The 12,883-nt window shown below is 44.3% G+C and overlaps 1 protein-coding gene across 1 annotated transcript in view; it reads left to right on the top strand.

Moving 5' to 3' along the window:
- The window catches only part of LOC133577041 (ryanodine receptor 2-like), a 194,230-nt gene that overhangs the window by 82,901 nt on the left and 98,446 nt on the right, over nt 1-12,883 (top strand). Inside the window, exons 44-50 of the mRNA XM_061930583.2 lie at nt 3,001-3,104; nt 3,174-3,309; nt 3,368-3,554; nt 4,686-4,794; nt 6,935-7,055; nt 8,047-8,216; nt 8,386-8,606. Of these exons, the coding sequence (XP_061786567.1) occupies nt 3,001-3,104; nt 3,174-3,309; nt 3,368-3,554; nt 4,686-4,794; nt 6,935-7,055; nt 8,047-8,216; nt 8,386-8,606 (1,048 nt within the window). The remainder of the gene's footprint in view (nt 1-3,000; nt 3,105-3,173; nt 3,310-3,367; nt 3,555-4,685; nt 4,795-6,934; nt 7,056-8,046; nt 8,217-8,385; nt 8,607-12,883) is intronic.

The following is a 12,883-nucleotide window of genomic DNA, read 5'->3' as shown; positions in this document are numbered from 1 at the left end:
GACCTAAATGTTTCATCACTGTCTCGCTTCAAATAAAAACAAACCCATCGTTCTTGTTAATGAGCCAGTCAATAGATTTGGTTCCTTCCTGAATATCTCAACCTTTCAGTCTTCTGTTCAAATTTGATACAACGTACAACAAATACAAATACAATTAAAGCTGCAAGCAGCATTGGTCGGGCCCGCATTTTTGGCAGGTGCTAGTCCTAAGTGTCCCAATACTTTTGTTCAGTTTTCGTCATAAGTGTCCCAATACTTTTGTCTACTTTTAGTCCGAATTGTCCCAATACTTTTGTGTAGTGTACCTACCTTGTCTGCATTGTGTGGGCACGCTGGTGCTTCCTGCTTTTAAGCAGCCTTCTTGAAAAAACAGCAGCATCAGCGCAGCGGCTCTTTGAAGGGTCATAAAATCAAAACCGGAGCCGGTATTAAAACTCTTTCGATAACTTTTAATCAAAAGGGTTCAATCTCTCTCCTGTGTTAGTTTGAAGCCGAAACAACAACCACGCTCGGAAGGAGATAATGTTTGAAGAAAGGTGACCGGTTTTTACAAAAATGTTGTGTTGAAGGGGGAATAGCAAGCTTCTTGTAGATTTTTGCTGGGGGTTGTCAATTTATGAAATGTAGGTCTAAGTGAGACCTACGGAGAGGATTTTGTTTCATGTCTCTCCAACCTTCCCAGTGGGAGTTACAGGCAGTTGTGTCATTTTTTTCTTCCGAGGAGTAGTTTTTTCTCCGTTTTATTCAAAAATTGCTCGAGAGCGCAATTTTTGAATTTGGGGTTAGGTTTTTTTTTAATTAGATCACAGTTTTTGCCAGTCCTGATGTGTGTGTTCAGTTTGGTGAGTTTTGAAGCGTGTTAAGGGGGTCAAATTACAGCTCAAAAAGGCAAAAGTGACTGTTTTTAGTACTTTTTTGTCTTGAAGGGGGAATTGCCAACTTCCTGTTGATTTTTGCCCGAGGATATACAATTATGAAAACTAGGTCTAAGTCAAACCTACATAGAGGTTTTTGTTTCATGTCTCTCCGACCTTCCTAGTGGGAGTTACAGGCAGTCTAGTTTTTTTTTCTTTCTAGGGGGCGCTAGAGCGCACTTTTGAGTTTTGGGGTTCGTTTTTTTTTTAATTAAAAGACAATTTTCGCAGGTCCTGATGTGTGGGTCAAATATGGTGAGTTTTGAAGCATGTTAAGTGGGTCAAATTAGTGCTCAAAGAGGCGGCGGAAGAATAATAATAAAGAAAGAATAAAACCTTACAAATTCAATAGGTCCTTATGTCCCATTGCATAAGGACTCCTTATGCAATGGGCCATGCGGGCCCTAACTAAACTAAGAATCAACAGAAGAAAATTTATTTTGCATTTTTAACTCACACATCTTCTTTTCTTGAAGTTTATGGATTAGACTTAGACTTCCTTTTATTGTCATTCAAATTTGAACTTTACAGTAAAGATAAGAAGGACATTATGTTGCATTAGCTGGTTGTAGTGCAGGATAAAAGAGCAATAAGGTGCAGATATAAATAAATAGATTACTGTACAGATAAATATATTGCAATGCCTACTATTTGCTTAAAACACAGGAACCGCCTGTTTTGTAGGTATTAGAGATGCGCGGATAGGCAATTATTTCATCCGCAACCGCATCAGAAAGTCGTCAACCATCCGCCATCCACCCGATGTAACATTTGATCAGAACCGCACCCGCCCGCCATCCGCCCGCACCCGCCCGTTGTTATATATCTAATATAAACGATGCAAGGCATTAGTGAGGTTATAAAGCTTTTGCCTGTTAAAGAAAGGAGACTGATCCAATGCAGCACAGACTTTCGCGTGCCACGCTGTCACGACCCAGACGCACACCAGTGCGCAATCATATGGGAGCCGCGCTGAGCGCACCTCCAAGCGCGTCTCGCTGCCGGCGACGGCCGGGTATGGGCCCGACGCTCCAGCGCCATCCATTTTCAGGGCTAGTTGATTCGGCAGGTGGGTTGTTACACACTCCTTAGCGGGTTCCGACTTCCATGGCCACCGTCCTGCTGTCTATATCAACCAGGGTGAGCCCCACCCCTTTCGTGAGCGCACTGCACGCGGAGTGACCCCTGTTACGCGCCCCCGGCAACAGGGGTGGCGGGCAGGTAAGCTGCGCGGGCGGAGCGCGCGGAGTGACCCCTGTTACGAGCCCCCGGCCACGGGGGTGGCGGGCAGGTAAGCTGCTTACCTGCTGCTCGTGACGCCGGCCGTGGCGAAGGCGGACGAGGCGGGGTGTCGGTGCGGTGGGCGCGGTGGTGACCCTGGACGTGCGTCGGGCCCTTCTCGCGGATCGCCTCATCTACGGCTCCCGGTGGGGCCCTCTCGGGGGAAGGGGCCTCGGTCCCGGACCCCGGCGAGGCGTCCCTTCTCCGCTCCGTAAAAGTGTCCATCTCTTTTTTTTTTCTTCTTCTGTTGTGGCATATGCTGCAGGTGCCTGCTCGTTTTTCGTATGTGGGTAACAACATTTAACTATGTATATATATTTACCAATTGGTTTAACTGCCACCCGCCTGAATCTATTTAAAATCAAATTTTTTTTTATTTCAACCGCCCGACCCGACCCGACCCGCGGATAAAATCTAATTTTTTTTAATTTCATCCGCCCGATCCGCGGATAATCCGTGGACTCCGCGGTTGTGCCCGCAAACCGCGCATCTCTAGTAGGTATCTATTTGTAAAATAAACACATGACATTGTTCTGACATTCTTTTCCACATGGAATGGTAATGTTTTAAAACGTTTTGTCATCTGTGAATTGTATCGTAAGCCATGTGTGGAGATTCACTTTGGGAGACGCACAGCCCTATGAATAAGCTTACAATGTTATGTAGAGGTATAGTTATAAAAACATTTTCATAGTCCAAAATATTTTGTGCGCTCCAACTAACAGAACATATTTGTCTAATCTCACCTCTGGCCTTCAAATGACAGCTTCTTCATGGTCAGTGTTCTATGTTTGATGGATCCTAGCTTCACCATCCATGCGCGGGGCCACTCCCCTGGACGTGGCAGCAGCCTCCGTCATGGACAACAACCAGCTGGCCCTCGCTTTGAGGGAGCCTGACCTCCAGAAGGTCAGCACTTGTTTCACGTGTTCAATGAATAGAAGAGTTTTTTGCAATCAGCCTATTTTCCATCTCCAGGTGGTGCACTACCTTGCCGGCTGCGGTCTAAAAAGCTGCCCTCTGCTTGTGGCTAAAGGCTACCCGGACATTGGATGGAACCCCGTGGAGGGCGAACGTTACCTGGATTTTCTACGTTTTGCTGTATTCTGCAATGGTAACTTTGCTAGCGCTTCCACTGCCAAGAACAGCACCCAGATTCTTTTTGACCGCAGGCGAAAATGTGGAGGAGAACGCCTACTTGGTGTTGAGGTTGTTGATCCGTCGCCCCGAGTGTTTTGGTCCTGCCCTGCGAGGAGACGGTGGGAAGGGTCTCCTCGCCGCCATGGAGGAAGGCATCAGGATATCTGAAGAGCCGTCTATGGATGGACCTTCTACTCGCGACCGCTCCACTGCAACACTGTCAGTCCCTCTTGCTTCACCACACTCACTCATCAACTCACTTGGACGATTCTCATTTCTCATTAGGGCTCGGCCATTAACTTTTATATCAGTCAATTGCTCATATTTTTTAGGACTTACCGAGAGAAAAATATTAGATGTAAAAATGTCAACACAAGCATGGAAAACTATTCATGTAAACAATATTTAAAAATCACATTGAACTCTTGAAATGAGGGATAATGTAAGAAATGCTTAATAAAGTGGAACAAAAGTGTGAAAATGTAAACACAGAAACATGAGAATTAGTTTTTGCAGGTTTACTGCCAGGGAGTTACAGCTGTGCTCTAAAGGGTAAGCGGTTGGTCGTACTACAGTCCATAAAAAAAAAAGCCTCTGTTGAGATGACTTTCCTTGTTTTATCGACAAATTCTTTGCTCTCTGCACCGCTCATTTTTTCTTTCTTTTTTCGCTCCATGCAAAGAATCAACCGCAAGACATCAGGATGGCGCAACCAAACTGATAGTTGATTGGCTGTTAGCGTGTCACTCCCACTGTTATCACTTCCTGTTAGCGTGTCACTCCCACTGTTATCACTTCCTGTTAGCGTGTCACTCCCACTGTTATCACTTCCTGTTAGCGTGTCACGCCCACTGTTATCACTTCCTGTTAGCGTGTCACTCCCACTGTTATCACTTCCTGTTAGCGTGTCACTCCCACTGTTATCACTTCCTGTTAGCGTGTCACGCCCACTGTTATCACTTCCTGTTAGCGTGTCACTCCCACTGTTATCACTTCCTGTTAGCGTGTCACTCCCACTGTTATCACTTCCTGTTAGCGTGTCACTCCCACTGTTATCACTTCCTGTTAGCGTGTCACTCCCACTGTTATCACTTCCTGTTAGCGTGTCACGCCCACTGTTATCACTTCCTGTTAGCGTGTCACTCCCACTGTTATCACTTCCTGTTAGCGTGTCACTCCCACTGTTATCACTTCAGTAAGTGAACTTGACAAAGGAACACTAGCTAAAAATCACATTTCATAAGCTTCATCATTTCTGTCAAAAAAAGGCAGCAATCCAATTATTGTGGCGCTGATAATTGTTTTGTGTAACATAATTGTTTTGTGTAACATAATTGTTTTGTGTAACAGAGATGCTGTCCAGGACAGTGAGGGCGAGCTCATCCATATGGGCCATGCCATCATGACCTTCTACTCGGCACTCATTGACCTTCTGGGCCGCTGTGCTCCCGAGGTGCAAGTGAGTCTTTTTGTCCTTGCAGCTGCTGACTAATATGTTCTTCATTGATTGATTGACACTTTTATTAGTAGATTGCACACATATGACCTCACAAAGTCTTTCTGACACGTCGTATTCTAGTTTTATGCTCTTGTCCACTGGAACAAGTAAGTGTCTTTCAAGCAACATTATTATGCTACTAGTTTATTTCCAAGTCCGAGTCCATGGTTCTCTCCCGGAAAAGGGTGGAGTGCCATCTCCGGGTTGGGGAGGAGATCTTGCCCCAAGTGGAGGAGTTCAAGTACCTCGGAGTCTTGTTCACGAGTGGGGGAAGAGTGGATCGTGAGATCGACAGGCGGATCGGTGCGGCGTCTTCAGTAATGCGGACGCTGTATCGATCCGTTGTGGTGAAGAAGGAGCTGAGCCGGAAGGCAAAGCTCTCGATTTACCGGTCGATCTACGTTCCCATCCTCACCTATGGTCATGAGCTTTGGGTTATGACCGAAAGGACAAGATCACGGGTACAAGCGGCCCAAATGAGTTTCCTCCACCGAGTGGCGGGGCTCTCCCTTAGAGATAGGGTGAGAAGCTCTGTCATCCAGGAGGAGCTCAAAGTAAAGCCGCTGCTCCTCCACATGGAGAGGAGCCAGATGAGGTGGTTCGGGCATCTGGTCAGGATGCCACCCGAACGCCTCCCTAGGGAGGTGTTTCGGGCACGTCCGACCGGTAGGAGGCCACGGGGAAGACCCAGGACACGTTGGGAAGACTATGTCTTCCGGCTGGCCTGGGAACGCCTCGGGGTCCCCCGGGAGGAGCTGGACCAAGTGGCTGGGGAGAGGGAAGTCTGGGCTTCCCTGCTTAGGCTGCTGCCCCCGCGACCCGACCTCGGATAAGCAGAAGAAGATGGATGGATGGATGGATAGTTTATTTCCAACTGTTACAATATGCAACATTATTATGCTACTAGTTTATTTCCAACATCACTTTCTAATGACTGCATGTGTGAAAAGGAATAGAAAGAAGCAGAGTTGAATCCTTTCATTCACTTCCTGTGCTTCATCTTTAACATTCTCATGAACAAATTGTGATTTGCTTAATGAGAAAGATTCTCATTTTTCACTAAGTTTTACTAAATATGAATAGATTTTTTTTAGGATTCATCTTCTTTGTACTTTGTAAACACTTTGAGTTTGAGATAGAAAATCAAACCCATCCCCATCCATTTTCTACCGCTTGTCCCTTTCGGGGGTGCGGGGGGCACTGAAGCCTATCCCAGCTGCATTCGGGCAGAAGGCGGGGTAGACCCTGGACAAGGAAGGCTGGGTAGACCCTGGACAAGGAAGGCGGGGTCGACCCTGGACAAGGAAGGTGGGGTAGACCCTGGACAAGGAAGGCAGGGTAGACCCTGAACAAGGAAGGTGGGGTAGACCCTGAACAAGGAAGGCGGGGTAGACCCTGGACAAGGAAGGCTGGGTCGACCCTGGACAAGGAAGGCGGGGTAGACCCTGGACAAGGAAGGCGGGGTAGACCCTGGACAAGGAAGGTGGGGTAGACCCTGGACAAGGAAGGCGGGGTAGACCCTCAGCATAAAAATGAGCAGCATAGTCGCATTCTTATTGAAATGTCTTCATCCTGTGATATTTATGAGAATGGATTGTTGATTGTGACAAAGTACTATGTAAATGAAAGTCTTTCACAACAGCCTACTGGTCTAAAAAGCTCCTTCTGGTTACTTCGATTTGTCCTAAAACGTCTTCTTAAAAATCGATTTTTGAAAATGATGAAACTATTGAGAATCAGGATGAATAATAGTATGGTATGCCTTTATTGTCAATTCTCACCATGTACAACACATACAACAATGTCAATTGTGGGTAGTGCCGCTAAGAGCAGACATACGTTCCAGGGAGACTAGATAACTGTACTTCAAGTCTGACACTCTTGGTGCACCCGTACAGTACTTCTAGTCCGACACTCTTGGTGCACCCGTACAGTACTTCTAGTCCGACACTCTTGGTGCACCCGTACAGTACTTCTAGTCTGACACTCTTGGTGCACTTGTACAGTACTTCTAGTCTGACATGGTGCACCCGTACAGTACTTCTAGTCCGACACTCGTCCATCACATGCTCGTCCTAATGTGTTTCCTGAAATGTTGCAGCTGATTGAAAGAGGCAAGACAGAGGCCGTCCGCATGCGAGCCATCCTGAGGTCGCTCATCCCCATCCAGGATCTTGAGGGGGTCATCAGCTTGCCCTTTCAAGTGCCCTCTGTGTCAAAAGGTCAAGTAAGGCTGCCAGCCTCGTTGAGATAGAAGAGAGTTGTAGGTCCCAAATGACAGTTTGTTTTGTTTTCACCAACTTTCAAAAAGCCTCAGTGGATCCACAATAATCTAATGTGATGCTGACAATAAGTAAGCCCTCCTGGGTTTGTAGCTTTAATGCTAGCGTGTCTTTAAAAAGCACTATTTGACCTTTGACGTATCAATGGAACTCAGCACGTTTCTGACATAACACATTCCATGATTCACATACCACTGAGGTGTGGGACAGGAGGACCTAAACGTTAGCAACACTAGCATAGCTCTGTGAGCTGCACTTAGCTTATTGGCTGAAGAAAAATTATTAAACTTACAGTCTGTTGCTGACTGATTGTTGGCAGAGCTCCTGGCTTTGTTTTAAGATGTGTAGCAAAGCCTAGGTTTGTATACTGTAAATTGGTAGGTTTATAGACTGGATGGGCTCATTGACTGTAGCAATAGTTGGCTCAGAGGAAGGTTTTCCTTCATGATGTAATGAAAACCCACCGTTTGAGCAAACAAGTGATCACGTTCAAACCTCACTTTTCCATAAGAATAGACCTTCAGGATTAGTGACACTGACAGTCATGTTCTTGCAGATTCAGTTTTCTATAAGAGTAGATCTTCAGGATTAGTGACACTGACAGTCATGTTCTTGCAGATGCAGTTTTCCAGAAGAGTAGATCTTCAGGATTTGTGGCACTGACAGTGCATGTTCTTGCAGATGCAGTTTTCTATAAGAGTAGACCTTCAGGATTAGTGACACTGACAGTGCATGTTCTTGCTGATGCAGTTTTCTATAAGAGTAGACCTTCAGGATTAGTGACACTGACAGTCATGTTCTTGCTGATGCAGTTTTCTATAAGAGTAGACCTTCAGGATTAGTGACACTGACAGTCATGTTCTTGCAGATGCAGTTTTCTATAAGAGTAGACCTTCAGGATTAGTGAGACTGACAGTGCATGTTCTTGCAGATGGTTGTGTGGTGGAGCCAGACTTATCTAGCGTCTTCTGCCCCGACCACAAGGCGGCCATGGTTCTGTTCCTGGACCGCGTGTACGCCGTCCACGGGCAGACTTTTCTCATCCACCTTCTGCAAGTTGGCTTCCTGTCTGACCTTCAGACTGCAGTCTCTCTGGACTCGGTGAGCCTTAGTGAACTTTGACTTTGCTGCAGAAATGTATTGTGAAAGAGTGTGACCTTGTATTGACCTTGTATGGATCCACCTCAAACAATCCCTCTTACTTAGCCATCTATTGTCTAGTTTGTTCCAGTCAACACTTTCACTTCTTGTCCTTGTTTTCCTCTTGCAGGTTGACTTTGGATCCAGCGACATGGCCTTGGCCCTCAACAGATACCTGTGCTCGGCCGTGCTTCCCCTGCTCACTAAGTCTTCTGCTCTCCTCCACGGTTTGGACGACCACTTCACCTTGATGGATTCTCTGATCCAGGCCATCTACAGCCTCTCCAGGGCTTCCAGCCTGACCAAGGCCCAGAGGGACACAACTGAGGATTGTTTATTGGCCGTGTGCAAGTATGAAAAGCTCCAGCCCTAGGGCCGTTACTGTTATCTGCTGCGAGAGCAAATCAAACATTGTATCAGGAAGAAAGGGCAAGATACTGCACTTGTTTCCTGCCTGCACAGCATCAATCATGTTTGGACATCATTTACAAATTAGCAAATGATACATTTGCTAATGACAATTCTTAATTAGATCCCTCATTCTCTAATGATGTGATAGTCAATGATTAACGAGTCATCATGCCTATAAATGTGATAGTCAATGATTCATGAGTCTTCATGCCTACCAAAGCCTTATTGGCAAGAATACTTCAAACCTCATGGACTTTTTCCACAAACCTCTTGTTTGACAACTACTGGTAGCTTGAGGCTGCCTTCCCACTTGTCTCACTGCTCACGTCCCACTTGTCTCACTGATCACTTCCCACTTGTCTCACTGCTCACTTCCCACTTGTCTCACTGCTCACTTCCCACTTGTCTCACTGTTCACTTCCCACTTGTCTCACTGCTCTGGTATCAGGTGTTGCTTCACTTCCCACTTGTCTCACTGCTCTGGTATCAGGTGTTGCTTCACTTCCCACTTGTCTCACTGCTCTGGTATCAGGTGTTGCTTCACTTCCCACTTGTCTCACTGCTCTGGTATCAGGTGTTGCTTCACTTCCCACTTGTCTCACTGCTCTGGTATCAGGTGTTGCTTCACTTTCACACTGCTGTTTTCATGGGACTAAAGGCTGTGCAGGCAAGAACTTAGGCAAGGACTGGATTGGACAGCTTTCATGACATATTACGTGAAGTAACGCAGAAACTCCAAACACAATGCTGTCTGTTGGGTTGAAAAGGTTGTTTATTTTTATGTTCCGCTATTTTTGTCACTTTAGGTGTCAGGAAAAGTATCAAGGATATACTTTTAAAGAGCACACATAGAGGGAGAGAGAATGACTTATTTTTGTCATTTCAGCATGTTTGAGACCTTTCTCTCAAGTGGTCTTGGTCGGCTTGTTTGGTGCACACCAGGGTTCAGATTGTTACCTTTTCTCATTGGCCAATATTTTCAGTACCGAACCCTAGTTAACAAACGGACCCATTGGTTGGCTCCATGAATCTGTAACTAACTTGATTCTTCGGAGACAACCAAGCTTTACTTTGCAGCTTGCAGACGTTATTTGACTTTGTTCAACAAGGCAGTTTCAAGCACCAGAAGCTTTCCTCTCACCTGCTAAGTCCACCCAGAACTTTTCTAACACCATCCACTTCCCTCTCTCTCTTTCTCTTGCCTCTGGATGTCAGAGTTCACGCAGCAGTCCCAGGCTAAGTCTTTTGAACAAGATTCACTCTTGACCAAACAAACAGCAGAGCTTTTAACAAGGGCCATCAGCCTCTACTGATGAATGCCTTTAAAGTAGCAGTAGAGTAGAAACACAACTTGCCTCTACATTGAATCTATTATCCTATACATCTGTTCTATGACACCTAAAGACCTATACAGTTTGTGAGTAAATAGATATGATCAGAATAGTATCAATCTCAGAGATTCCCGAGCCATTTTGAGAGATGTGACGTGGAGGAAGAACTACAGATCCCTTCCCCATCAACAACAATGCTAATCATGCAGACTTTGTGAGAGTCAACAATGATTACTTTGGGAAAAATTATGATCCAGAACCTTGTATTGTTGATCCTGGATATAATGAGGATTATCTATACATTTTAGAAGCTCTGCTAAACAAATCCAGCTTTAGTCAAACACTAAACATCATGTAGCAGTATTGCTAAATGTTAAACAAGAAATACAAACATAATAAAACCATCGCTTACTGTACAATGTCTGCTCTTACTTCGAGGACGACTGATAGGATTTCCAAATCTTGCCGTTCAGATGAAGAATTAATCATGATGCACGTGAAGGGTTAACAAGGAAAAGTATCCCTGCAGACACTGTCTTCTGTTGTGCGTTTGTGTCCATCTCTGGTTGTACATTGAATGTCACAGATGAACAACTTTAGATTCATGGATAAATCCTCCTGTTATCCATGATTTATAATCTAGAATGACTTTGATGTGATGATGCAGGACATGGCTGCCGGCTCACAGTATTTGTGTGTATCATTGTGTTACTTATCTGTGTGTATCATTGTGTTACTTATCTGTGTGTATCAGTGACGTGCGGTGAGGTTGATGGCTGGTGAGGCACTGACTTCATCACAGTCAGATTTACAAACATATGAACCCTAAAGAGTATCTTATTCACCATTTGATTGGCAGCAGTTAACGGGTTATGTTTAAAAGCTCATACCAGCATTCTTCCCTGCTTGGCACTCAGCATCAAGGCTTGGAATTGGGGGTTAAATCACCAACAATGATTCCCGGGCGCGGCGCCGCTGCTGCCCACTGCTCCCCTCACCTCCCAGGGGGTGATCAAGGGGATGGGTCAAATGCAGAGGACAAATTTCATTACACCTAGTGTGTGTGTGACAATCATTGCTACTTTAACTTAACTTTAACTTTACACATACAAAGTGTAGCACACAAAAACCGTTATTATGATCTTACCTCTACTTATAAATGAAGTCCATGCGCAGCTCCTTCTGAACAAAAGCATTGATAACTTGTTTATAGAAGTCTTCCTTATCTTTCTTCAGTTTTAAAACTCTCTTTGTCTCGATGGAGATCTTCCTTTAATTATTACCTCCTGCTTGGATTGAAAGTCCAGTTTACAAAAGTGTTGTGCCCTCACTATATGTGTTGAGCTTATGCAGTTTGGCAGACAGCTAACAAACAATCCAGGACGTTCTAATTAAGTTCCAAAGCAGATGAATCCATTTAGGCTCTTTATTGTTGTTGATCTTGCTTTGTCTTGCACTGGACTTTTATTTATTTTTTGTAAAAGTGAAATCCACACAATGACAATGTATAAGCTATATGATTCAATCAACACACTGACATGCAATACACAATATGTCAACATCAGCTGCACACAAATACACATCAAACAAACACTGCTGAGTGTTGAAACTATTTCTATGACCGCCAGCCATTTTAAGTCCTCAAACGTCCATTAAATTAGTGCACAAAAATGTTTTTTCAATACACATCTTACTATCAAATGTAGCCACTTTCCACCTTCATATTGAGCCACATAAACAAGTTCAACACTTTACTTACACACTTATCTTTTCCAAGGCTTGTAAGAGCTAACACAACTTGTCTACTTCTTATTGTCTCATGAACTGAACTAACATCGTAAACCGGAAGTGCCCAAACTGATGTCGCGCAGCATTTTCCCATGGCCACAAGGTGTCAGTAATAGTCCACAATCAAACGGGCATAACAAAAACTGTTTTATTTTAGATATGTAATCCTCCATGTTAAAAGTTCAGGCGAGAGGAAAAAATAAACGATCGCTGCTAACTGTTGCTGCTTGTTGTCACTTCTTCTGCAGCCGAGTAGTCGCAAGAATGATCTCTGGGATCACTAGCGCCCTCTACCACCAGGAGGCGGGATTACTGCGAGCCTCAGCCAGTGTGTATTTGCAGCAGTTTTATGATTGCTCAGCACAAGAAATACGTTACACACATGCAGTTGTTGACAAAATACACTGTACATTATATACCTCAGCTAACTAAACTATGGAAATGTATAATATAATTCATATAGCAATACAGTCTCACTGCACAGCAGGCCAGCAGTTAGCCGAGTCCGTCCATGTTGAGGCACTGAGTGACGTGCCTCAACTGGCTGCTGATCACCGCACCGTCTCTCCTCAGTATTTGAACGACAAATGTGAAAATTCAGCGATTTTGAATAAAAATAATCTAAAACTGGTGAAGTTAAATAGAAAATAACTTTATAGTATAATCACTGGATACATATAACAATTTAATTATTTTATTTACTTTTTTACATTTTTTTTCTTTCCATGATGACACGTGAGGCCCCGCCTCACCTGCCTCCCCTGACTGCACGTCACTGGTGTGTATCATTGTGTTACTTATCTGTGTGTATCATTGTGTCGCCTATTCTCTAACTTTACATGTTAACTCTAGCGTTGGTTTTGTGTTTTTCTGCCCGGGAAAGCACAAGTGATGACATCTCGACTATTGTCGACAAATATAATTGTCGGCGACAAATTTTATTGCCAACATTTGATGACAATGTCGACGAGTTGTGGCAGCCCTAATGTTTATATATAGACATATATATATATGTATATATATATATATATATATATATATATATATATATATATATATTCACAGGTAAAAATAGAATGATATTATGCCTGAAGAGAA

This window comes from Nerophis lumbriciformis, linkage group LG02 (assembly GCF_033978685.3).
Source record: "Nerophis lumbriciformis linkage group LG02, RoL_Nlum_v2.1, whole genome shotgun sequence".
Lineage (NCBI taxonomy): Eukaryota > Metazoa > Chordata > Actinopteri > Syngnathiformes > Syngnathidae > Nerophis > Nerophis lumbriciformis.
The sequence above is the reverse complement of the archived record's forward strand: the minus strand, read 5'-3'. Positions and strand labels throughout refer to the sequence as shown.